This window comes from Malania oleifera, chromosome 4 (assembly GCF_029873635.1).
Source record: "Malania oleifera isolate guangnan ecotype guangnan chromosome 4, ASM2987363v1, whole genome shotgun sequence".
Lineage (NCBI taxonomy): Eukaryota > Viridiplantae > Streptophyta > Magnoliopsida > Santalales > Ximeniaceae > Malania > Malania oleifera.
Genome location: NC_080420.1, coordinates 3,177,405 through 3,205,103, shown reverse-complemented (window position 1 = coordinate 3,205,103; position 27,699 = coordinate 3,177,405). Strand labels below are relative to the sequence as shown.

At 36.4% G+C, this 27,699-nt stretch overlaps 1 protein-coding gene across 25 annotated transcripts; it reads right to left on the bottom strand.

The window, feature by feature from the left end:
* Positions 1-1,576: 1,576 nt before the first annotated feature.
* On the bottom strand, positions 1,577-26,591 carry LOC131152854 (pentatricopeptide repeat-containing protein At3g24000, mitochondrial-like). Of its 25 annotated transcripts, none has more exons than XM_058104770.1 (11): positions 23,329-26,519; positions 23,088-23,137; positions 22,644-22,969; positions 22,472-22,515; positions 22,233-22,342; positions 21,156-21,310; positions 14,079-14,207; positions 13,133-13,994; positions 11,343-11,495; positions 10,820-10,924; positions 1,577-1,816 (listed from the first exon to the last, which is right to left on the bottom strand). In XM_058104770.1, the coding sequence occupies exon 1, from the start codon at positions 26,332-26,334 to the stop codon at positions 23,359-23,361; it is 2,976 nt and encodes a 991-aa protein (XP_057960753.1). In that variant the 5' UTR covers positions 26,335-26,519; the 3' UTR covers positions 1,577-1,816; positions 10,820-10,924; positions 11,343-11,495; positions 13,133-13,994; positions 14,079-14,207; positions 21,156-21,310; positions 22,233-22,342; positions 22,472-22,515; positions 22,644-22,969; positions 23,088-23,137; positions 23,329-23,358. The 25 variants fall into 25 exon arrangements, with proteins under 25 accessions (XP_057960753.1, XP_057960761.1, XP_057960755.1 ...); XM_058104778.1 differs by adding an exon at positions 5,759-5,777 and having other exon boundaries at positions 13,133-14,170; XM_058104772.1 differs by having other exon boundaries at positions 13,133-13,559; positions 13,677-14,170.
* Positions 26,592-27,699: the final 1,108 nt, after the last annotated feature.

Here is a 27,699-nt window from a genome sequence, read left to right as displayed (position 1 = left end):
CCTCCCAATTCCAAAGGCTATGTTGAACCATGTTGTAAAGTTATACAAGGCTTTCTTAAGGGGGGAAGGGGGGGGGGGAGAGGAAAAAGCCCCTTATGGCCTGGAAAAAAGTTTGTATTCCCAAGGATGAAGGAGGTTTGGGAGTTTTTTATATTTGCACGTGGAACAAATTCCTCCTCTCCAAAGCTTTGTGGAACATCCAGGAGAAGGAAGACTTTGTATGGGCTAAATGGATAAATCAGTTTTACTTAGGGGGAAGTATTTGGGATGCTAACTGTAAACATGATGACTCTCCACTATTCAAAAATCTAGTGGAAATTAAGAACATGATAATTAAAGAGTTCAATAATCACTCTACTAATGATAGACAATTCAGGTTGTGGCAACAGAATGACACTCTCTGCTGTAAGGAAATGTACCAACACTGGAGAATCAAAGGAAGAAGGGTTCATTGGCACTTTGAAGTTTGTAAATTTAATAGTTTACCAAAGCATGCTTTTGTTCTCTAGCTTGCTGCCAAAGGTAAATTATTAACTAATGATAAAATTGATGTGGAAGGAATGGACAAGGCTTGTTCCCTTTGCAAATATGAAGATAAGACATTCGACCACCTGTACTTTAAATGTAGCATCATAGGGTTTGTTTGGGAATACCTTCGAAATTGGCCAAGGGTGACTAGAAGAATGACAACCATTAAAGCTTCACTTAAATGGTTACACAAGGAGTCAAGAGGGATAGGTATTCAATCAATTGCAAGGAAGTCTTGTTTTGTAGCCACAGTGTACCTAATCTGGCATTTCAAAAACAGGAACAAATATGAAGGGAAGGTGACTCTTCCTGAAGCAATAATCAAAACAATCCCAACTCATACTCACAAAATGGTGTACAATAAGCTCCCAATGCTTACGATGTGGAAGGATCCTAAGCAGTTGCTGCTTTAAACTGCTGCAAGACAGATGTTGGATTTTGATGGTGCAGATTGATCTCCTTCATTCCTTTTGTAGATGCTTTATGTGTTGGTTAGGATACGAGGAAGGTTTTTGATTGAGCAACAATTGTAAATATTTTTGTGAGCCCTTAGGATGCCTAAAATTGCTGTAGCTCTAAAAAGTGTTCAAGTTGCTGCAGTTTGTTCAAGGGTTGTAGAGTTGGGTTTGAGTTAGGGCTACAATGGTTTCTTCAGTGTGTTTTATAGCTGCTTCTATATCTGACCGTCAAAGGTTACTGGTTTTCTGGCGACAGTTTGCAATGCTTGAAGGTATGTTTTGGCTATTTTAATTTAGATGTTTGTTTGTTGTCTTTTGTTGGGTTCTCGTTTGCATCAGGCCATATGCCCTTGGGTATGCCCAGGTTTGATTGTATTACAATCATTTATTTGTTTGGGAGCTTTGGCTCCCTCCTCCCAGGTATGCCCGGAGAATATGTACATATCCATTTTGGTCAATATATTTACATTTATGGATCAAAAAAAAAACAAAGGACCAAATGTAACGCCTTGGTCCCAACTTACGGCCCGAGTGTTACTGTAGTGACGTCTGTGTACCTGATATACTTCTCAACAAATATATACACAGCAGAAAACATAAACATTCATCAAACTATTACCAAAGTTCTAACTGCCTGATAGATACATACAGTTATTCCAACATCCATATACAATACTGTATAATACTCGACGCATCCTTGAGTCTTATAGCATTTTACAAGTTCTGAAAACCTATAACATAACCTACAAAATTGAGCTCGTGGAGACACTCACTCAAAAACAGATCGCTACCCTGCCCCAGTCCTTGCTAATCTCAACCTTGATAAGGACCTGAAAAGACAATTTGTATGATAGGGTGAGACACCTCTCAGTAAGGGATGATTAAGCTAATAACAGTGTGTGACCAGCACACTTTATGTGTTTAAGGAAAACATAAACATATATAATCATCGTTTCCGTAATTGTAAAATACGTAGCCCATTTTCATCATATGAACAATCTCATAGTACATAACAACAATTACATAAATGTACAGATATACAGGATAGGACACGCCCTCAAACTCTATACCATGTATAAATCCCCACAATCGGGGTTGACCGCCCCTACTATCTCAATACAACCTGGGTACACGATCAAAAGGCAAACTCACACTAAGACCGCCCCTACTGTCTCAATACAGCCTGAGTTCATATAAATCAAAAGTATGGTGCCCTCACTGGCAACGGATCCGTGCCTACACTATTAGTCCCCGAGGGTTCTTAAAGCATATCGTGCAATTTAAGCAATTTATACACTCTTTTGAAATCATTTCACAAAACACATCATTACGTGAAATTCGGCCCGTAGTCATCACATAAACTTCCTGCATTTTCAGAACAGTTCCAGTATTTCACAACATCAACACCTGCCACATAGTTTTCCACATTCGAAAACAACCCGAAAGTAAATATAAACAGTTAATATCACAATACGGGTTTTAAACAACAAAAACAACATTTCCAACCAGTGAAAAGGTCCGGAATGACAAGTACAATATTCCAAAAATATAACATTTGAATTTGACCGGTTGGTTTTGAAAATAAAGCTGGTTTACCAAACCGGGGCCTGGAAACCCTAAAACCGTCGTAACTTGATATCTAAAAGTTATTTCAACATTTCAATCGATTCATATTGTATAAATCACTGTATTAACATAACCCCCTTACTTGCGTGTGAATCAGAGTCTGAAACGACCCAAAACTCAAGCCCTAGCTTTCCGAACCCCGAACCTAAATGGTTCAAAACAACGGCACGAAAACCCCGAAACCTAATACTCAAATAACAACACTTTAGTATAATCTCATATACTACAAACCTACAGGACCAAAAGCAAAAACCGACCCTTTCCTCGATTTTCGAGAAAAACTCGAAAATCTCTGAAATGAAATTTTGATCTGTAGAACCTGTAGAGATTCCTTCCCTGACCCACGCAGCGACGTCAAATTGTCGATTCCGGCAACACATGGCCTGAAAACCTTAGAGAGAGAGAGAGAGAGAGAGAGAGAGAGTTTATAAAGAAAAACCTAACTTAACCTTTACGTAATCAAAATAAATATCTTCTCCAAGATATGTATATATAAATATCTCAAAATATCTTCTCCAAAATATCTCCTCCAAAATATCTTTTTATTTATTTTTATTTTTATTATTATTATTATATAGATTGGGTTACTACACCAAACATCACATTAAAATTTGGAAACATGCACACAAACAAACAAAAAAATGAAACCTAGGAAAATTAAACCTTAAATTGAAACCCAAACTCATTATTTTTCCATGTTCTTGAGGTCTAATCAAACTCTCAATTTTTCAACTGAGGTCCTTAGACTTCAATCTATATAGTCAAGCTCAAACCTTTGTGACCCATTACACCTTTACATCCATTCCAATTTCATTGCATAAAAACAAACAATTTGGAACGAGGTTTGAATTTTAACTTGTTATTAAATTCTATTAGATTTATATTTCTTTAGTTAGTATTGTAAAATTATATTTTTTTAAAGGGTAAAAGATGATTGTCTCCCTTGAGGTTTACCAAAAAGATAAGAACATCTCCTAAGGTTTGAAAAATCCCACGAACCTCCCCTCACATTTAGATACTTGGACATTCACACCCCCTCATGCCAACTTGCTGTTAACATTCTAAGGATGTTAAAAAAAATAATTTCTTTTTCCAATTATGCTCTCAACCCTCAAAGGGTTGCTAGCTCCCTACATATGATATGGCTAATTTTTATTTTATTTTATTTTTCATTTTTTGTCCTTATTTACATAATTTTTTTTTTTAATTCCTATATTACCTTTAATTATTTTCCTATTTTACTCCTATAAATATTTTCTCAATCCCTGGTATGCCTTGTATAATACTATCTATATCTTCTCAAAATTGTCTTTTAAGATTTTCTCCTAAACTAACTTGAGGAGCATAAGATATTTATTACCTTTTGTCCTAATACCATCTTGATTTTTATAATTCTATCTCCTACTCTATTTACATCATCTTTTAAATTATTGCATTAATTGATGAAACTAAGGACGAAGTAGAGGCTGAGTTAGAATTATGGAAAGAAGCTTTGGAATCAAGAGACTTTAGGATAAGTAGAAATAAGACAGAATATATGAAATGTAATTTTAGTAATGATAAGAGAAATATTGGAGACAAAGTTAAACTTGATGATGAAAAAATAAATAGCATTTATAGATTTCGATACCTTGAATCTATTATGCAAGTTCAAGGAAAAATTAAAGATGATGTAATGCATAGAGTTAAAGCAAGTTCTATGATCGTAGAATATCTTTAAAATTGAAAGGAAAGTTTTATAGGACAGTTATAAGACTAGCTATGTTATATGGATTAGAATGTTGGGCGACGAAAAAACACAATATCCAAAAAGTAAAAGTTGTCGAGATGAGAATGCTTAAATGGATGAGTGGTATTACATTGAAGGATAAATTAAGGAATAAACATATTCGCGATAAGTTAGATGTAACACCTATAAAAGATAAGATAAAGGAAGGACGACTCAGATAGTATGGACACTTACAACGTAGGCCACATAGTGCATCAGTGAGGAAGAGTGAGTTAGTTATTGTAGGGAGGGGCAGTAAAGGGGTAGGAGTATACCTAAAATAACTTGAGAGGAGATAGTGAGGATTTAATATTCCTAAATCTGTCAAAAGAAATGATCCACGATCACATCAATTGGCGAAAAAAGATTCATATAGCCGACCCCACCTAGTGAGACTTAAGGCTTGGTTTTGTTGTTGTTGTTGTTGTACTCTTAAATATATGTTACTAACATGATACAATTTTTCTTTACAAATACTTTTTCCTCTTTTTGCCTTTTCTCTACAAGCACTTTTTTCCTCTTTTTGTCTTAAGCTTTAAAGATTTAAGATTTAATGTATATCACATTGAAACTACAAATGAAGGCAGTAAAAAATTCATTTATATTACTTCTATTGTTTTTGGGAAGAAATAAATTTTAGAAAAACTATTAACTTTATCTTTTGGGTTGTATTATACAAAGATTAAAGTAGCTGAATCATACAATGTCTTATACCAGAAGTTCAATGACCCAAATTATTTACACTTTGACATGATTGTCTTGAACATCCTCGAGATGTAATGATGCATAAAATCATTGAAAATTCACATGATCATCCACTAAAGAACCAGAAAATTCTTTTATCAACTAATTTCATGTGCACTAATTGTTCTCAAGGGAAATTAATTGACATTTTAGTGAAGCAGTATTCCCTACATTAGGGGGAGAAAAGTTAGTGTCTCAAGCACAACATGAAATACCGTGGAATGTCATGTGTTTATCTCATTTAGATTCTCGCACAAATCAAAGTGAACTTGCAGTTCAGAAGATTATACATTTGCAAGGGGTTGCAAATCAATTACTAGATTCTTTTGCGAATACCAAAGTCATATTAAAATCTCATATACCTGCTGCAAATATTCCAATGCATACTGATGTCCCTAAAGGACAACAGTTAGCTTATAAACCTAAACCGCAAGTTAAGCGTAGATGGCCTATTGGTGCAAAAGATAAAACTCTCAGAAGGAAAAAATTCAAATCTGTAAATACTCCAGAAGATGTGACAAAGGTGGATAATCCATTCGACATTCATAAATCTATTTCTCCTAAAAATGAAATCTCTATTGTGGAACCTCCTAAAAAGGAATTTCTTAAAGAGAAAACTCCTTAAGAGACATACCTTGAAAAGGGATAGACACCTGAAAATAATAATAAGATCTCAATTCATTACACAAAAAAAAATGTGGGACAGAAATAAAGTTGTTGTCAACACATTTGCATATGCAGTAGCTACTGATATTACTAGAAGTAATGATGACATTACCAAAGCAATAACATTTACCAAAAGTAATAAGGATCCTAAACCTAAATCTGTTAATAAATATCAATATAGAAGTGATTGGCCAAAATGAAAAGACACTATCACATCAGAATTAAACTATTTATCAAAAAGAAAAGTTTTTAGACTTGTAATCCAAACACCAAAAGATGTTCAGCCCGTTGGATACAAATGGGTATTTGTGCACAAGCAAAATAAAAATAATGAAATTGCCCAATATAAAGCAAGACTTGTGGTACAAGGTTTCTCGTAGAAACTCGTAATTGATTATAAGGAGACATATTCTCCCGTAATCGATGGAATCACTTTCAAACTCTTAATTGCACTAGCAGTCACTGAACGACTGAGCATGCATCTTATGGACGTAGTAACAAAATACATATATGGATCGTTGGATAATGACATTTATATGAAAATCCTTGAAGGATTTAAATTTTCAGAAGCAAAATCCAGAAATTTATATTCAATTAAACTCCAACGTTCTTTGTATGGATTAAAGCAATCTGAACGCATATAGTACAATCGATTAAGTGAGTACCTTGTGAAAGAGGGATTCATAAATGATCCAATTTGTCCATGCATTTTATTAAAAATCAGAATTCGAATTTGTCATAATTGTTGTTTATGTTGATGATTTGAATTTAGTTAGACTCCTGAAGAGCTCACTAAAGCTGCAAATTATTTAATGATGGAATTTGAGATGAAAGATTTAAGAAAGACAAAATATTGTCTTGACCTACAGATTGAACATGTAAATGGCGAAATTCTTGTTCATCAATCTAAATATACCGAAAATGTATTAAGACAATTCTATATGGACAAAGTTCATCCTTTGGGATCTCCAATGATGGTGCGATCACTTGATGTTAATAAGGATCTATTTCGACCTCATGATGATGAGAAGGAATTACTTGGTCCTGAAGTACAATATTTAAGTGTTGTCAGCTCTTTGATGTATCTAGCCAATTGTATAAGACCCTACATTGCATTTGCTGTAAATCTACTAGCAAGATATAGTTCTGTTCCTACTTGACAACACTGGAATGGAATTAAGCACATTTTACACTATTTCAAAGATGCTGGATATCTATCTGATCCTCACAATGCTAAATCTCAAATTGGATATATATTATCTTGGAAATCATTAAAGCAGACAATTACAACAATATCCTCCAATCATTCTAAAATACTAGCTATCCATGAAGCTAATAGAGAATGTGTGTGGCTCAGATCAATGATTTTTCATATCCAAGCAAATTGTGATCTTCAATCAATCAAGGATATTCCAACAGTTTTATATGAAGACAACGTTGCATATATAGTTCAACTAAAATAAGGATAAATAAAGGGTAACAAAACAAAATATATCTCTCCAAAATCCTTTTAAACACATAAACTCCATAACAATGGTAATATAAATGTTCAGCAAATCCGAGCAAGAGATAATCTAGCAAATTTGTTCACCAAAATTTTGCTTACTACAACATTCAAGAGATTGGTTCATCTCATCGAAATGAGACACATTAAAGATCTTAGTAGAAGGAGTTAATATATGGATGACATCCAAGGGGGAGTGTAATGAAAAAAATAAAATAAGTGGATGTCATCCCTTTATCTTCCACCTCTTCATCTTTCACCCCTTTATCTTCCACCCCTTGCCCTATAAAAGGGCACCCTCTCCCTCTCATTTGTGATATACATATTGCATGCTTGATGTAAGGAGCATATAGAAAGGATAAGAGAAGAGGAGAGATAGAGGGAAGAGAGATATTTTGTACAAGGCTGGCTCCAAATCATCTTGTAATTCCTCCCGAGATAGTGAAGTTTTTTATCCCTTCCACCCGTGGAGTAGGCATAGCTGAACTACGTAAATTTGTCTCATTTCTATTTATTTTCCTACATATTTTATAACATTCCAAGAAGGGAGCAGACTGTATGCCTTGCCCACAAAGGCCAGACCCAAAGGATGCACCCACAGCACACCGATCCATCCCCCACTTGATATTGTCCGCTTTGGACCTTCATGACCCTCACGGTTTTAAAATGCGTCAAATGGTTTGGTAGATGGCCAACTTATGAGACAGAGGCCCTAGGAACTCCCAATCGATGTGGGATTGTTTTACAACACTCCCCCTCAATCCCACATACGACCACTAACCTGCATGGGCCACCAAGAAAGGAGCAGGTTATACACCTTGCCCACAAAGGCCAGGCCCAAAGGATGCACCCACAGAGCACCGGTCCATCCCCCACTAGATTTTGTCCGCTTTGAACCTTCAGGACCCTCACGATTTTAAAACATGTCAAGTGGTTTGGGAGATGGCCAACTTATGAGGCAGAGCCCCTAGGAACTCCCAACCGATGTGGGATTGTTTTACTACAGGCACTATTTTCTTGCAGGAACAGCTTTATTTTTTATTTTAAAAATTTAAAATAATTATAAAAATGTCATTTTATTTTAAAATTTTTAAAATTTATATAGAAAAATTGAAAAATATCTTTTTACTATTTTAAAAAAGTTTTAGCTCTTATTTTATGTATGTGAGCATGGAATTTGAACTTTGAACTTTAATGTGGGCGCATTATGTATAGAATTTCTTCTAAACACACACAATTTCAAATTCAAAAATATATATATCCAAAAAAAAATCAAATTTCATCATGCAACTACACCAGTATTCAAAAATGAAAATTATAGGTTGATAAAAATAATACTAATCAAATAAAAATAGATCAATTTTTATCAAAAAGAAAATTAAAAATATTAATATATGTAAGTCACAACACAACAACTAAGAGACAACAGTTAAGAATGTTGTTAAAACAAATAATAACAAAATTCATTTCAATAGCTAAGAAGTTACTAAAATCATATAAGAAGCTTAGTAGTGGCTAAACTTCGTTTTGAAGCAAGTTCATGAAATTCTTCTTCCTAAATTGACAATTCAACATTCCATAGAGTTAATGTCTTCTGCCTCCAAAATGTCATCATTTGCAATAAGCATTTGTTGTAGTACAAGTCAAACGCCACTTTTTTGTAAAGGTATTTATTTTAAGTGATAAGTGCTATAACCAGAACAACTCTGAACGTTAGGGAAGAAAAGGGAAGACCACCTGAGTGAATCGTATTCATGTCCAACCTCCCTCTCTGTAGACGAATCGACTTCAACTCCTGTACTTCTTTCTTTAGGACCAAAAACAAACCCATGGTATGTAAATCGGCCAAACAGGCCTCCTTTCATTTAGGAGTTTAATCTTGAAAATTTTCAACAAAGACTGATGTATTTTGATCTTTTTGTTTCTTTGAAGCATGATCTCATTCCTGGAAAGTTATAATACCACTTATAATGTGGCAATAACATTCTCATGAGATTTGGTAAATGACATAAAATGGAAATCTAGGATGGTTTGATTCTTACATTTTACCTCTTTTTACCCCGCATGATAGATTGGCTAAACTACTACGAAAAAACAAGGAAAAAATAGCATCGAAATATATTTTTATTGATCAATCAGAATTGCCTCCCAGGATCTATAATTGTCTAAAAAGATCCAATATACATACATTATTTGACCTTTTCAATAACAGTCAAAAAGATCTTATGAAAATTGAGCATTTTTGCATAGAAGATGGAAAACAAATATTGGACATTCTAGAAAAACATTTCGCAATTGATTTACCGAAAAATAAGTTTTAAATCCGACGGATTTAAAACTTATTTTTTTCGTATGGTTTGATTCTTACATTTTTATTGCAAACCAAACATGGGCATGTTTTTACATTACTGGAATGCCGCATTACCAGCAATCACATTCTGTGAACCAAACACCCCCTAATGGTAAAAATTCATCTCTTCACCAAGTTATCTACCATGAGGATAAAACTGGTTTCCTTAAATACCATCCTTGCTGCTGCTGTCACTCTCACTGCCACTGCTCATTTCTAGAGTTTCTTCTGGATTTACAGTGTGTTTCTTTTATAGCTGTTTTTTCTATTTAACTGCCCCTCTTTCTAGTTTTTCTAACACATCCCTACTATCTTCTGGTTTTTTGGTTTCTTTAGGGACCTTTGTAATAGTTGGTGACCAATCACTGAGGTTACATTTGGTTCATAGAATATAGATTCTTACGAATAGGATGGCATACAATGAGAATGTAACAAAAAAAGTATAAGGGTGTAATAATCTAAAAGTAAGCCACTCGTGCAAAAATTCGCAATATTCCTCCAACATGGACTAGGATGGACATCCCTATGGTGAAATTTGGGGAAGTCATTCCTGTATATTCCATGTTTTGGATTCAAAAGATAAAAAGGCATTGCTATTTGCTTTATCATGATAACACATTTTTTGTGTAAATTATCAAATCCTTGTATTTATGGCTACTCTCTTCCTAAGAATAAACATTCCATGAACCTAGCAATAGTAATCTAAATAAAACTAGATTCATTGTTTTTAGATGATGGTATACGGAGTCAGCAAAGGAAACTTGAGCATAGAATAACGAGATGGAGTCTACAAAATATATGGAGTAAATGTTTTGTACTATTGTGGGGCAAAGCAAGTAGTACTCCTTGAGCTGTAAGAAATCTTCCATTATTTTCATAAACTAGGCTGCATCTCATTTTATCACAATTTAAATTACATTGGATGTTAGACTAATACTTAGATAAGCATGAATCTGATCAATTCACGTGAATAACTTATACAATAACTCACAGCATTTCACACATTAACTAATACGGGGAAAATTGGAAATCAGAGAGAGCATGGCAAAAGGGAAAAAAGAAATACAGAAAACAGGGAGAGAGCCAAAAAGGTTTGAGAATCCTAACGTTTCATATGCAAGGAACGCCTCAAAAAAACTAAATAATCCAACTAAATTGGGAAAAGAGGAGCAAACCTTGTTCTTGTCGAAGACAATGCAACGCAGAGCAACCAAAATCCCAGAATCCAAAGACCACAAACGCACTCACGGGCATCCACAAGTAGCAGAAAATCGAGCAAGCTACTAAGCAGAATGAGGAAGAAGGGAAAGCAATAAAACTACAGATCAGTACAACCAAATACAAAAAACGTATCAGCCCACCATGCTCAAATCAAAATACAGGAGAAAAGATGGAATCGCCAACCCCCAAAAGGCAATGGATTTATGTGTTTTAAATATAGGCTTATTTGAAATTTAAATTACAAAAATATTGATTGAGAAAAATGATAATCACAACAACAAACATGGTATCTTTTTTGGAAATTGAAATCCAAATAACCCATTCTCCAAACTAAGATAACAATAATTATGCCCTAAAAACAGACCACCATGACAGATTTCGAAGCATGAGATTAATTTTCCTAGCCAAAATAAAGTCATAACCCAATGGATTTTTAAAAATTAGGTTAATTTACCAAGCCAACATTTAACTGCATACCAGAAATTGAAGTGAGACTGCCATCCACATCAGGAAAAGTTGGTTAATTTACCAAACACTGCATTCATTGCCAGCATTTTAGCCACCAACCCAAGAACAACCAGCAAGAGTAGGCCCCACAATTCTAGGATGACCAACAGAGAATGAAGCAACCTAAGTAGAACGATGAAGACAATGGGGACAACAAAAAACCTAGTATCATTACAAACATGCATGAAGAAAAGGCTATCCACTTCAACAGAGTCTAAATATAGGAGGAGACAGAAGAAGAAAATCACCAGTCTCCAAATAGTTCAATGAATTCATGTCTCTCAAAAATAAGCTATAATTTAAGAAATTAACTGCAGGTACATTGATTAAGAAGAAAAGTAAAGCATCGACCTTGACATCTTCTTGGAAATTATGTGCAAAGCAACCATGCCCCACAAATAAATATTTAACATACACTATGCCTTAAAAACTGGCCACTTCTGCAGATTTATAAACATGCGATCAATTTGTTGACCCCAATAATGATGTTCATAACCTAATAAATTTGAAGACACTAGCCTGATTGCCCAAGCATAAATTTAAATGTATGCCACAAATAATTCACAGAAACAGCTTTAAAACATAACCTTGTTCATAACCAAAAGGGTTCCAAGACATCAGGTTAATTGACTGGATCAAAATTTAAAATGATGCCACAACAATCAACGAAATCATATTTGAAACATATAACATCCTCAATATTGACACTGCCAACTATATATATATATATACATATATATGTAAATATAGTTTTAAAATAATATCAGGGAGTATTCTCTGCAAAAGCAGAAAATTAAAATAATAATACCCTGCACTTTAAGAATGGATTAACTGGGGAAAATAGCAAAAGCTGTATGCTAGGAAAAAATATATAATAGCTACTTGCCAATACACAGAATTAAGTTCAAAAACCAGTACGACATAGGATGCCACTCCCACCAATCGATCATTTTTCAAAAGAAAATTTCCTAGATCCTAAATTTCATCACCCCAATCCACCCCTTTTGAACAATGGATTTAAAAACACCAAAAATAATTTTTAAAATTGCAAGTGAAAAAAAAAATTTAAACAACTTACATTACATATAAATAATCTACACATTACAATCCAACCTACTATCATACCATCAAATCTCAATATCCAAAAACATTGACCCTTAATGGACCTTGCTCAAGTCAATATTTGCATGCCCACACTGCTATTTTTAGCACAAAAAATAGAGAACTTAAAAATGCTACCACATTACAAAACTGATCAGAAATCTAAACATTTTAATATTTCCAAACTTGATAAAATTACATAATATTATTATAAGGATACAAAACAGAGCACACACCAGGAAGATGAACAGGGAAGCAAATGAGCAAGAAACCCCACTCTTAACACTATTCAATTACTCTCAGTACTTTAAAGCCTAATATCGACTCTTCAAACCAAATTATCTTAAATGGGGAAAGTGTCTTTATAATTACCATGAATTAAAACCATGCAAAAGCTTCTGCAAAACAAAACTACATTATTGAAACAAAACTCTATCCAAACATATTTTAATTTGTGTTTTGTTAGAATACAGAACATTGCAATCAATGTTCTCTTTTAACATTAGGAATTATAATGTCAATCACACCACAGAGAAAATCAATATCCAACGCCAGCCCTTATTCTTAAATTAAAAAATAAAAAACATCGACAAAAAACAAACATGGTCTAATCGTCTTTGTGACCAAAATAAAAAAAGTGATAAGGGATTAGAGCAAACCTGGGAAAGGAATTTAGGATGCTTGGTCTCCACCCGCCTCCTGTTGCCCCTCACTGCACATGTGCCACCTTCGAGGCCTTCATCTCTTTTATCCAAACAATAAAAAACAAAGAAGAGGGAAAAATTCGACAGAGTGGTGGAGGAGAAAAAAGAGACTGGGCGAGAGACAGTATGTGGAAAGAAAGCAAGCTAAATATTTCCAAGAAAAGGGTACCATGCTCCCTCCATAATCACTGCAACCTCACCACCAGTCACCACCCTTGTCAACCTCCAGTTTACAGAACAGTTTACAGATTTGGGGACAAAAAAAATGATGTTGCTGAGAGCTGTGGGAAATGCAGCAGAGAGAGGGAGAGAGAATATTTGAGAGACAAAAATGAGAGGTGCCTCCCCCTTCATGAATCGCTGCTACCTCCCCACTCGCCCCCTGCCCTGCCAGCAGCCATTTCTATAGATTTAATATAAAAATATGTTAGAGAAGGCTATGGGAGTGGTATGTGCGAGAGAGAGGGAGAGGAGAGAAGTTGAGAGAGGGAGAGGGGACCTTCCAGAGCGCAGCAGACACAATCAGGAAGAACAAAGTTGAAGCAGAAGCAATCGCTGAATCGTCCCGCCCCTTCCTCTAGCCTATAGCAAAGTGCAGCCCCCTGACCCCTCCATCTTTCCTACCCTCACATTAAATCCCAGCTAACCCAACCAACCATGGATGCAACCACCCCTTCTCCCTCCCCAAAGACCAAAATCTCTATGTCCTCCATCCAAAAGAAATGCCCCAAATCACAGCCGAGAGAAGCCAAATCTTCTGCCCCAAGACCCACCTGAATGTCACGTGCACCCAGACACGTGCCAAGGCATGGTACACCTACTTCAAGAATCATATATGTAATTGATGATCTAGGCATTTTAACAAACAGTTTTGAGGCATTTCAACAAACAGCGTGTTTACCTTTCCCTTAATCCCATTTGTTGACACCAGAGCAACAGCAAGTCTTCATTGAGGATCCAAATGATTTGCACTTGCTCCCTAAATGCTTTCACCTTAATCAATCAACAAAAATCCCTTCAAACAATCCATCTGAAAATTGATTAGCCCATATGGCAGCACCATTGTAATTCTAATTTCAAAAAATCGATGAACTCACACGTACTAAGTTAATGAAAAGAATGTTAACTCTCTGATTTATTGAGATATATGAGAAGGATTAGGTTGGTTTTTCATATTTTTGGCATTTTGATATATCTTGGTGTTGGTGTCATACTCTAATGAAGTTTTTTTTTAAATAACAAAAGAAGACATTTCATTTAAAAGAGAAGAATCTTTAAAAAAAAACTTCTCCCCTCAAAATCCTGAAATAATCCAGATATATAAATTAATAAAACAAAAACTGGATATATATATATATATATATATAAAAAAAATTCAGACAGAGGATTCCTCCATTCTCACTGAACCTCCAAAAAGCTAATTCCTAATTCCCTTAAAGCAACCAAAACCAACACACCATAAAGAGGACAGGTAATGAACCTTCTCCCACACCAGCTGCCAATTCAATATTCTCCCTGAAAAATCCATGCATTATGCTCCAATCATAATCCCCACAATACTGCAAAAGTACCGCATTTATAAAGTGTAACCCTCTCCTTCTACCAAACCCCTCAAAATAAATAGACAACAATTCCTCCACCAATACCAAACAGACCCAAAATTCGCCTATCAAGCCAAAAAATTTATTCCAGATTCTCCACGCATAACCACAGTATAAAAATGGATAAGGTGTCATTTCTGAATTCAAATAAGGCCTTCAAAGGTCTCCTGATCTACAATGGGTTGTTTGTATTGATTTTATTAAGCACAATCATCCAAATGAAAGCCTTGGGAGAGCTTTGGCCTTCCAGATAAATAAATATAGGGGAAAACAAGAATTGGAACGGGTCAAAAACTCAAAAAAAAAAAAATATTTACAAGAATACACCCCTGAATGATCCAAAACCCAAGACCGAGTATCCCTAGCCAAGGAAAGATGACAATTGTTCAATAATGACAACAAGGATGAAAGTTCCAACAGCTCTCTAGCGTTACGAGATTTGAAATGAAAGTTTCAAGATACCAAAAGGCTACCCTAGTCAACCATAAAGAAAGAAATCATACTGTCTTGCTCTGAGCTCAAACAAAAGAGACGAGGAAAAGATGTAGTTAGAACATCATTCCCCAACCATGGATCTTTCCAAAAATGAATCAGGAACCCCTCCCCACCAGAAATTTAATGTGAGGAGTAAACTAGGGATAAATTTGAGAAAGAGATCTCCATGGGCTCTCTGTTGAACATCGCAAACTAATATTGGTACCCGACCCATTCTCACCCAAACCATACTTCTAATCATACTATACCAAAGGGAGTCATCTTCTAGGGGAAAACGCCGAAACACTTTAGCTAAAAGGGTGATGTTTTTAGACACTGAATTTCCAGGCCCCAGCCCTCCCTCCAATTTAGACCTACAAACATCTTCCCACCTCACTAAATGATCCCTAAAGCCCCCAACTCCAGAACACAAGAAATCCCTCATGATTTTCTCAATCTTCTTACTAATCCCCACTCGTATCCTAGAAACACACATATAATATAACGGATACTAGATAAGTAGGCCTGGATAAGGGTGATTCTACCCCCCTAAGGAAAAAAGTGCCTCATTCCAACCATCAAGCCTCTTAGCCACTCTCTCCACTACCGAATTCCAAAACTCTGCACATCTAGGATTTCCCCCTAAAGGAACCCCTAAATAAGTTAGAGACCACCCCTGAATACCACCTCACAACGGAAGACTGCTCCCTAACTCGTTCAACAAGCACATTAATGTTTGCTAAACCACTTATCCCTGTATTTATTTTAAGCCATGATATTATCTCAAAGACTTTGAGGATACCTAGAACACAACCGAAAGAAAGTTGTGATCCTCGAAAAGAAAATAGTATCATCTGCAAACTGAAGATGAGAGACCACCACTCACTCTCTCCCCACTTCCACAACCCTCTCACCATCCCCCTATCCACCATTCTACTCAACACATCAGCTACTAAAACAAACAGAAAATGGGAAAGTGGATCACCATGTCCAATACATCTCGAAGCCTTAAACTAGGACTTAGGTTCCCCATTCACTACTACTAAGAACCACACATAAGACAAACAATCCCTCGACCACCTGCACCAACACTCACTAAAACCCTTTCTCACAAAAATATTATCCAAAAGACTCCAAATAGTTCTATCATAGGCCTTCTCAAAATCCAATTTAAAAATGAAAGCCCACCTTCTTCCTCCTATGAATATCCTCCACCACCTCATTAGCCACCAAACTAGCATCCACTATTTTTCTTCCCCCTGCAAATGCACTCAAAGCTATAGAAATCAGCTCCGCACTCAGCCTATTAGCTAGAACATTGGTGATGATCTTATGAACACTGGAGACTAGACTAATAGGTCTAAAGTCCTCTACCTTAATGGATCTAGATTTCTTAGGCACGAGGGTAATGAAAGTGGAATTAATGCTCTTGGCCTCCTGCTCCCATAAAATTCAAAAAAAAAAAAAAACTTTAAGCAAGTCATCCTTAATAATATCCTAGCAGTCTTGAAAGAAAACCAAATTAAAGCCATCCGAACACAGAGCCTGTTCATCCCAAAAATTAACCCCCCCCCCCCCCCCCCAATCCTCCTCCTCATCAAAAGGTCTCTCTAACCCCTCAACCATCAGTCTCCAAGTCTCCTCAAAATAGAGATTTTCAAAGAAATCAAAATCTCAAAAGCAATCCTATTAGGATCATTACTAATTGTCCCTACCCCACCTCTAGCTTCCTATTCAAATTTTTCCTCTTCTTTCCATTAGCAACTATATGGAAGAAGCCAATAATACAATCACCTTCTCTGACCCATTTGAATTTAATTTTTTGCCCCAAGCTTCTCATTTCCTTAAAAATCACCTCTTCCAGCTCATTCTTTAGAGAGCTCCTTCTAGCCTCCTCACTCTCCGAGAGGTTAGTCTCCTCTTCCTTCTTATTATAATATTCCAGATCACTAGGATTCTAGATTTTCTAACTCTAATATCACCAAACACCTCTTTATTCCAATACTTCAGCTTCTCCTTAGACGTTTCAACTTCATCATAAACCTAAAACCTTCCCTATATCCCCTCCCCAAAAGCTTCTCACTAATGGCTTAAAAGAAGCATATCCCAACCAACCACACATTCTCAAACCTAAAAGGAGTGGGTCCCCAAGATACCTTACTTGATTCCAGCAGAATGGGAAAATAACCAAAAGTAGGTCACAAAAGAATTTTGTGGAGAGATTAAAGAATTTGCCCTCCCAAACACTACAAAACAGAAACTAATCCAATCTACTAGCGCTCCCCTTCCCCACCACAACAAACCAGGTATAGGTAGCATTGTTCAAAGGCTGATTTCTCAAGCCACACTCCCTAATAAACAGGTCAAAATGTTGCATAGTAGCGGTAACTCCTCCCCCCCCCCCCCCTTTTTTTTTTTCTTCTCCCCTAGAAGTCTCACTGCTTGAAAATCCCCACCTACTACACACCTAGGAGAACAAACCCCAAAAACATAATAAAGCTCATCCCAGAACACACTCCTAATAGTAGGCATAGGTGGACCATATGCTTAGGAAACCCACCATTGACCCAACCCTTTCCCTTCAAAAAGAACAAGTGAGGAAAAGAGGCCCACTAAATTTTCCACTTTACATATAGACGAGAGTCCCACATGATAAGAACACCACTTGAAGCACCTTGAGATGGTAAGAAGTCCCACTCTCTACACCAACCACCCCAAATACTCCTAATGATCCCTAAATCAATCATCACCAGTTTTGTTAATGTCCAGGGAGTACTTCGAACAAACTTCCTTTATAAGACTCCTTGTCCTAACTCCCCCTAAACCTCTTACATTCCAGTTGATAACCTTCATAACACACTTACCACCCTTCCCAAAACCCCTTACCTACCTCATAATCAATAGAAGAAACCAAATCTTTTAATTCTTTCTAAACTTTATTTTTCTATCTTCATAGGTCCTAGGCTCAAACCCAACCTCACATCCTTACCTATGGGATCCACTAGTTTCAGGCTTAAATCTTTTAGGAGTTTTTGAGTCTTTTAAGTCTCTCCTCTACAAGGAACCTCCCTTTGGCATAAAGTATCAGAAACATGAGAAGCTCCCAACATCCAAAGAAGAGCATTCAAATTATCAACAAGAGAAGAATCAAGCTCAGGATTGGAAGGAAAGGAACCCTTTTCACTTGAGCAATCAAATGGTCCGAAAAGCGATTAACAAAATCTTTACCTTCATGTGTACTCTCAGGATTCCAATGTTAACATTCTAGCTCCATTTGCTGCAAGGCGTTACTGCTGAGTTCATTCTGTCCCAAACCATTCAAGCCAGAATTTCCATACTTTCACTTAAGCAATCAAATGGTCTGAAAAGTGATTAACAAAATCTTTACTTTCATGTGCGCTTTCAGGATTCCGATGTTGACATTCTAGCTCCATTTGCTGCGAGGTGTTACTGCTGAGTTCATTCTGTCCTAAACCATTCGAGCCAGAATTTCCATACTCTCCTTCAAATAGTTGAAATAAATTGTTTTCCTCTGCAGGATCAAACTCAGCTCTCAACAGATCAACTAAAAGTTCATCTTCAGATTCGCAAATGCTGCTTATATCATTCTCCTCATCATATGAAGAATCAAATTCTGTTTCCTTTTCAATATTAGTCTTCTGATTCTCCATTGAACATAATTTTTCAGGAGAAGGTTGAAAATTTGAATTAAGATTGGGTTCCTGCAAGCCAGTCCAAGAGTTTCTGACTGAATGTGGGTTTTCCTCCCTACTATGAGAAGTACCAACAATCTCTGAGCAATTCCCATTTATCCTATCTTCCCTATTGTCTGCTGCGTCGTTCTGTCTAGCATTGCAGATCAACCCATTGAGACCCTGCGTGCCTTTCTCTCTACCCTCAGTTCTGGTAAACTTCATGTCAACAATTAACGTTCACCAGCCAGCCTCATTAGGGAAGGCCCCCTTTTTCTCACCCACACCAATGTTGACTTATTAGGCCCTGACTTGGGCCTCTAGACATCAGGCCCACTCATTTCCAGTCCTTGAAAACCCATTCTGATTTATTGATTTTGAAAAATCGCCCACAGCTGTAAGGCTGTTAATTAAAGGGACTGAATTAGGAAATAAAATCTCTGAATCCTTGTGATTCCAGACTTCAGCATTCCCTTCCTCCGTCTCCTTTTTCGCCGGAGCAGCCTTGACAATGTTGGCAAAAGAGGGATTTGCCAGAGGTTCACCTTGCTTCCTATCTGTTTCCCCTTCCCTTTGTGTATTCTGCGACCCACAGTCTAGACATCTTAGTCTCCCCTCGAAACTATTTGCTTTGGTCTTGCTAATCTTTGACAATTCCAGCAGAGCCACAAGAAAGGACTTCCATCAAATATGTTTTTCCCTCACTGGAATTCTAATATCCAACCACCTCCGTCCACTAATGTCCTCTAGCAGGAGAAAATTACTCCTTTTGTTAGAAAGAGGCTTTAAGCTTATTGCCCCTTCTGTCTCTGAAATGGATTGAAATCCTCCGCCCACCTCTACTCCTCCCTGCCCCCTTCACAGAGAACCCTCATCACCTTTGCCGCCCAGATAAAGTCTACTTTCTTCAGCACAATGAAGGAAATATGCTACCCAGCATATTTAGTGATATGAAATGTCTGAACACCTTCCTATCAATTTTAACAGCAGAAAATTCTACAATCTCTGAACCCCAAGCCTTAATTTTTTGACTGAAAACTGCGAAAGAAAGAAGAAAAGGGGCCTCTGGTGTTAGGCAAGAAGGATGCAAGAATTGACTGAGGCTAGGGCTGTGAGTTATTGCATGCGATCCTGGTTTGGGGCAAGATAATCAAAAAGGTCTGTGTCGCTCAAGGGGTTTCAGAGGTGGGAGAGAATAAAACTCTGGAAGTAACTGAGAAGAGCTAATGTTGATGAAGTCAAGGTCAACATTGTCAGAAGAAAACAAAAGAACAAGGGGAATCAATATTCGACCTCGGTGACTGATCAAGTGGCAAGGAGCACTGGAGGGGAGTTATTGGTGAAGGACAAGAATTTTTCGCAGGGTGATAGATGACTCACTGGATGAAGAGGCAAGAACAGAGTTCGTCAAAGTTTGGCTTTAGAGGCTGAATGGTGTAGCAGCTGGAGATTGAGAAAGGAAGATTTTTGGGAATGGAGATTTAGAAACAAAGGACGGAGCAGAATCGCCATACTTGCAGCCTCACAGGGGAGAGAAGTCAGGAGGAAAGCATCACCTCAGTCCCTATGCTCCAAAGCACCAAGTTACCAACACAAAATATAATAGCCATAACACAGCCACAAAGCTTTCCTATGAATGGGAAGATGTGTTTCCAAATGTTGTTTAAGACCCTTTCTAGACTTTGGGCATTCACTCACACATGTGGTCGTTTTCTCCCCAATGTTTTTATTCCCTACTCGAATTGGGTCCTTTCCTAAAACAAATGCATACCAAAAAACAGTTAGAAAGAAGGTTTTAAAAAAACACACACACAAAAAAAAAAACAGCACCTTAGCACAACAGAAAAACACCAGAATAGTAACCAAAAAAAAAGTTACAGAAGCAAAAATGAAAATAAATAGCAGTTAATTAAAACACAGAAAAACATGAAAAATACTGTAAAAGTATTAACTACAATTGGTTTAACAACTACACAGCTTTCCTTCACCCTATCCTCTTGTTCCCCATTGGAAATCATACATTTTCTAGCATGGGGAGTGCAATGGCAGCAAAACTGCTTCACTATTATTGATGTTCTCTTTCAAGAAAAGATAAATATTTCCAACAAATAATGATAGTTCTGTCTGGTACTCTCTCTCTCAAATTTTGCCAAGCAGCCGGTGAATGACATTTGCTAAAACCAGTTTGCCAAAATTTCTAATTGGCAGTACCTTGGTATGGCTCAAGCTATATTCATCTTCTGATACTGCTGAGTCTTGAAGATGGAGATGAGGAAATCTCAGCAACTCTAGCTATCAATCTGAATTACTTCAGATTGGGCAGAATGAAAAAGCTCTGCACCAGAACTGAGAGCAACGTACAGCCCCTGTGAAGTAATAGTTACAAAAAAAATAACTAAAAATGTTAAACCATTCTAAAAAGGGTATAAGTTAAAAAAAATCGCCCCCCCCCCCCCCCCCCCACACGCTCATATATACGTGCTTATAAATATAAAATTGCAGGATAAATACACAAATATTGAGGAGATCAAGATAAAATGATAGCAGAACATAGCAGGGAGAGGGAGAGAGAGAGAGAGAGAGGCAGGAGAATAGAACAGAGAGAGAGGGAGGGAAAGAAAGAGGTGAGGGAATGCAGCTGAGAGAAAAAGAGGCACATTTAAATTTTCTTGAGAATGTGAACAGGAGCGTGCATGCATTTTGTAAGCTTGTTTTCAATTATTTATTTAAAAAAAATGTTAATTTTTCCTTCTAATTTAATTTATTTTTTTAATTCAAAATAACCATAAATTAGTATTAGAGCTTTGGAGCCCATTGTAAGCTCTCTCTCTCTCTCTCTCTCTCTCTCTATATATATATATATATATGAGGGATTGGCAAAGTTAACATTTGAGAACTAACATTATATTTTGACCCATTTGAACAATGTCCTCCTTACCCTCCTCTTGGTCATTTTATCACTCCCACCTTTCTCAATTATCTGGTCCTCTCTTCTAGATCAACCATAGGAGTCTCTAAAACGTGTAAAGCTTCATAAAATCTTGCAATTCATCTAAAAGAGAACCCTCATCACATTCAAAGACACAAATATCCTTGCCTCAATTTCAACATTCCCACGGTTCCATAAAATTCCTCATTCTTTGCAAATAAAATTTTCAAAGATCTAGATCCATAGAGTTTTTTACAGACATCAAAAAAGAAAAATAATATATATATATAAATATATATATATATATATCATCAAATACACTTAAAAATAAAACCAGCTGTACACTTCTTAGTTCTTACCTCCAACTTATCCCCTTGTTTGACCATATCAATTTCTAGAATCCAATCTGCTTCATCCTTCTTCAAATCACATACATCTCTGATATCTCAAAAATCCCAGAGATCTGATCCTGAATACACTAAACATGAGCAAAACAAAAATAATAATAATAATAATAATAATTACTAGAATAACGATCAAATCTAATGAACTGAAGAAAACCCAGTATATAACGAGCCCAGATGATGAAAATGCCTACTTGGTATATATCTGGTCCTACTTCTTTTGAACTTGCTGGTCCAACTGCATTGCAAGGTTGATGGGTACACAAAGAGACTTGCATCAATAACAACAACAAACAAACAAACAAACAAAAAGTAGAAGAAAATTATGAAGTGAGACTAGGAGTCAAGGTAACAGTTGGCACTGGCCTTGTTGCTGCAGATGATACTCTCTGAGCTGACACATTCTCCTACTGAAGTGAACTACATATCATTTCAAGTGTGAAAACTTATGCTCAAGACTTGCAATCCGCACAACAGTCTTAAAGGATGACTAGAGCATATTAATGGTTCAAATATTCTACAAAATGACCAACGCTGAAAGGCATATCAAGTTCTGTGCAGACATAAGCATTTTCCATCTTTATTTATCTAACCTCACTTATGGCAGACCCAGACCGAGGTACTATACATTCCTTCCAGCCACAATGGAATAACAATTCCAGAAGTAGATACCTCCATAATAGGCATATGATCTGGTGGGAAAGAAGAAAATTAACTATTGTTAGTTCCAACAATTTGATGCAGGAACTGAACCTAACTAGAGAAAGTGACAGTGTCATAGAGAAACATGCATCCTGGAATGAAACTGACCAATGCAAAAAGTTATCTTCACGAGCCCAAGCTCCATAAGAGTTGCATATCTGAAAGAGGAACACGGATCAAACAAGCAATATATATTTTGGTGAACTGATAAATTTTGTATCTTCTCATGAACATCAATGGGATTTCAGCTAAACTTTGGGGTTTTCTTCACTCCAAAAACTACGAGATGGGGCACACAGCTATTTCAATTTAAAGGAATATTTTCATTTAAAATTTGCTGCACACATACCTTTTCCTTTAAAGCCTTGGAAGCAAGAAATTACCAATAATCCTCACATGAGCAGATGCCTTTCTTGAAGTGATGGAAACGAGATATGTCACGAACAACTATTTCCCGATTTGTTATGTCTGATATGAGCTTCATAACATCATGGCAGTCTCCACAAATGCGGAGATTCTTGAAAATTCGAATTGTTTTCCTGGGGCTGGTGTTTATAAGGGCAAAAGCGAGAGCAAGCCTTTCACTATGATACATGAGGTTTTCCAATTTTTCTGGCTCAGGGACATTATGAAGTGCGTGTTCCATATTTGGAATGTACCCTGCTGAAATTAGTTTCTGGCCCAGTTCCTCCAATTTTAAATAGATTTTCCCAATCATTGGATGTGAACTATCATGAGATAAGAAAACATGAACTTGAGCATTAACCTCTACCCAGCTGCACCCAGGTTCCTTTTTAACACCGCGACTAGACATCAAAGCCCTAACCTCTGTAACATCATCCCACCTACCCTTGGCTGCAAAAATGTTAGACATCAAAATATAATTTGAGTCCATATCAGGCTCAAGCTCAAAAAGTTTATGGGCAACCCTCTGACCAAATTCCACATTTCCATGCAGTTTACAAGCCCCAAGCACTGTTTGCCAGATCAAGGCATTTGGAGGTAGCTTCATGTCCTTAATAAAGCTTTCAACCTCATCGAGTTTGCCTGCTCGACCAAGTATATCTACCATACAGGCATAGTGCTCAATTGTGGGAGCAATCCCATAAATTCTGTTCATTGCATCAAAATGCTTTTTTCCTTCTTCAATCAAACCCATATGGCTACATGCAGAAAGAACAACAATGAACGTAACTTTATCAGGCAGAACGCCTTCATCCAACATAATCCTAAAGGCTTCGAGTGCCTTCACACCCATTCCATGCTGTGAGAATCCACATAAAATTGTGTTCCATAAGACAGTGTCCCCTGGAACAGAGCCCTCAAAAACGGCCTCAGCATCTCCTATGCACCCACATTTCGCATACATATCAACAAGTGCACTAGCAACAAATAAATCACCTAAATGCCCAGCCTTAATTGCCAAAGAATGCAATTGGCGCCCATTTTCCAGCGCAGCCAAACTGGAACAGCCACTCAAACAACTTGAAAGAGTGAATTCATTGGGATTCAAACCTTCTCGTTGCATCTGAGTAAAACACTTAACAGCTTTCTCCCCCTGATCAATTTGTGCGTAACAACCAATGATAACTGTCCAAGTAAAGATGTCTCGCTCATTCAATCTATCAAAAATTAAATTTGCATCTTCCAAGCACCAGCCTTTGGCATACATGTCAACAAGAGCTGTTCCCACAAAGGTATTACTATCAAGATTGTTCTTAATGATATGGGCATGCACCTGCTTCCCAAAATTTACATTCAAGAGGCTGGAGCAGGACCTGAGAATGCTGATAAATGTGTACATATTGGGCCTCAAACCTTCCAGAAGCATCTGATTGAAGATTCTCGGCCCTCTCTCACAAGTCTTATTGTCATGAAATCCAGATAAAAGGGCATTCCATGAAACTAAATCAGGATCTGGCATTGCCTCAAACACAAGACAACCATCCTGAACAGATCCAATTTTCATATACATAGTGATCAATGCATTGTTGACCAAATTATCAGATTCAAAACCACACTTGCAAATACAAGCATGAATGCTTTCACCATAACACAGCTCACCCAAATCAGTAGCAGCACTGACAATACTAGCAAGTGTATGTTGATTAGGCCTCAAACCCTCACGCGTCATGAAGTGAAACAGTTGAAGTGCTTCTTCACTCCGCCCATGCTGATGAAGGCAAGTGATCATTGCACTCCAAGTCACTATGTCAGGATATTTGATCCTCCTAAAAACCTTAATTGCGTCGTCGGCCAGACCACACTTGGAATACAGATCAACTATACAACAACTCAGAAATTCATCAAGGTCACACCCAATCCTGATGGCCAAGGAATGCACTATCCGGCCTTCTCTCAAACTTTTCGAATTTGCACAACCCTTGAGGACAGTGGATAAAGTAAACTTGCTGAACTTAACCCCCAACTCTGTCATTCTGCAGAACAAATTCAAAACCCCTTTCCTGTCACCAATTTGAGCATAACCATTAAGTAATGCATTCCAAGACACGGCATTTTTCTCAGGCAAACAGAAGAATACTCTATTTGCAAGTCCCATCTCTCCGCATTTTGCATAAATGTCAACAAGAGCAGATCCTACAAATAAATCTGAGAAGACCCCAACTTTAATCACTTCTGCATGAACCTGTTTTCCAAAATCTAAAGACAGGCACATACAGCAAGCTTTCAGTCCACTGGCAAATGTAAACTCATTTGGCTTAATACCCTCCTTCCGCATCTCACAAAATAAGCGAACACCATCACTGCCATGTCCTTCTGCTACAAATCCAGCAATTAAAGCAGTCCACGACACAACGTCATGCTCAGGCATTGCATCAAACACGTGTCGTGCAGCCTGGCAACTCCCACATTTCGCATAAAAATTCACCAAGGAAACCCACAGATGCAAGTCCGGATTAATCTCATTTTTAATAATCTGCCCATGAACTGCTTTCCCCTCAGTCAAACACCCTTTTAAAGAACAATTATGCAGCATTTCAGAATACCATTTCAGTCTTTCGTTTTCAGATTTCGCTTTCGCTCTTTTATCCAACCTCAGGGCTCTTCTCTTGGTACCTGCTTTCAGTATGTTACTGGGAACTCTGTTGCACTCCTGAGCTAACTGATACGAAAAGTTCTGGACATCGTTGAGGGCAACATCGCTCGTGGGGTTTGACTCAACAGCCCTCAGAGCAGCACAAGATGAATAATTCAATTGCATATAGAGTAGAAACTGCCTTGGACTCGTACAACGCTTATCAGGGAAGTGAATCAAAAAAGTGGGTATTGAGCAATGAGGCAAGAAGAAGCCTCTGAAACCAATTGGTGGAGTACGCATTCTCAGCCGGTCCATTAAAGTGAAACCAAATCTTCCTTGCTCAAATGATGTTCAGGGTTTAATAAATGCATCGAATGCAGCACTGTCAGAGCATCGACAACACAATAAAAGGTGTGTGAATTTTCAGAACACGAACATAGTATCAGCATGAAAGAGGTGTTGAACAATACTGACTGGAATTAAGAAAAAATCAAAATATTAGCGATGACTAACGAGTGAACAAAAATAATATCAAAGAGGGTTTGAATTCTAGCAACGGCGTCTCAAGAGAGAGTTTAAACTTTCCAGCTTCGAGTCTTTTTGGGATTTATCTTCTTTTTTTTTTAATATATTAAATAATACAAAAAATAATTCCTGGTACTCTGATGTGACCTCACTATTTTGTTCAGTGAGATTTAATCAAATTTTATATCAAATTTCGGTTGATTAAGTAGCGAAATTTATTCTACATGAATAAGGCAACTTTAGACGCGTGGCATTGTTTTGGAATGTGAAAATTATAAATGATTAAATAATTTTGTATTATCTTTTGCAAAAGATAATTATGATTTAATAAATGCACAAGAGTTTGCATGTGAGACATTTTAGGAATGTTATTTTATTTTTTTTTAATTGGAGTTTACAATTATAAATGTATATGCATATGGAATTTTTTTTGTTCTCTTTATTTATTTCTTTATTATAATAATGATTAATTAAATAATTGGAGGGAAGAATCATTTATTAATTTAAATTTTCACATAAAATAAATTACATTTTGTAAATTTTATCTTTTAAAAAATATTTTTTAACTTACTCAATAAAACTTGATTTAATTAAGAAAAAGACGTTTATGATGCTTGAAAATTTTAATTAACTTTCTACATTTATTTATTGTATGCATAAAATAACAAATTTATTTTTTAATTTAAAAAAAAAGTAAAAAATAAAATGAAAAAGAATGATCAAACGATTGGTTGTAAAAAATTAATTAAGGATAAAATTATTATTTACTATAAAAAAAATTAAATGTGAACTGTCAATAATATTATTTTAGAGTGACAATAATATTTCTCTAAAAATTTTGAATCATTATAACTTTCACAATTTTTATTATATTTCTATATTGTTCCTATTTTCTCCAAAAACTCTACATTTGTTCCAATAATTAAGATTTGGCGACGAACTCTTCTTATACTCAGTCAATAAGTAAGAAAAAAAATGATTCAATATTTTGAGATTTTGTCAAAATTTTGAGATTACATTTGTGTTTGAGAACACGAACGAAAAGTCTTAAATTTGAGTTTGTGTGGATTTGAATTAAATTTAATATAATTTTCTATTATATTGTATTATATTGTATTGTATTATATTTAGATTCATATAAATTCAATTATGATA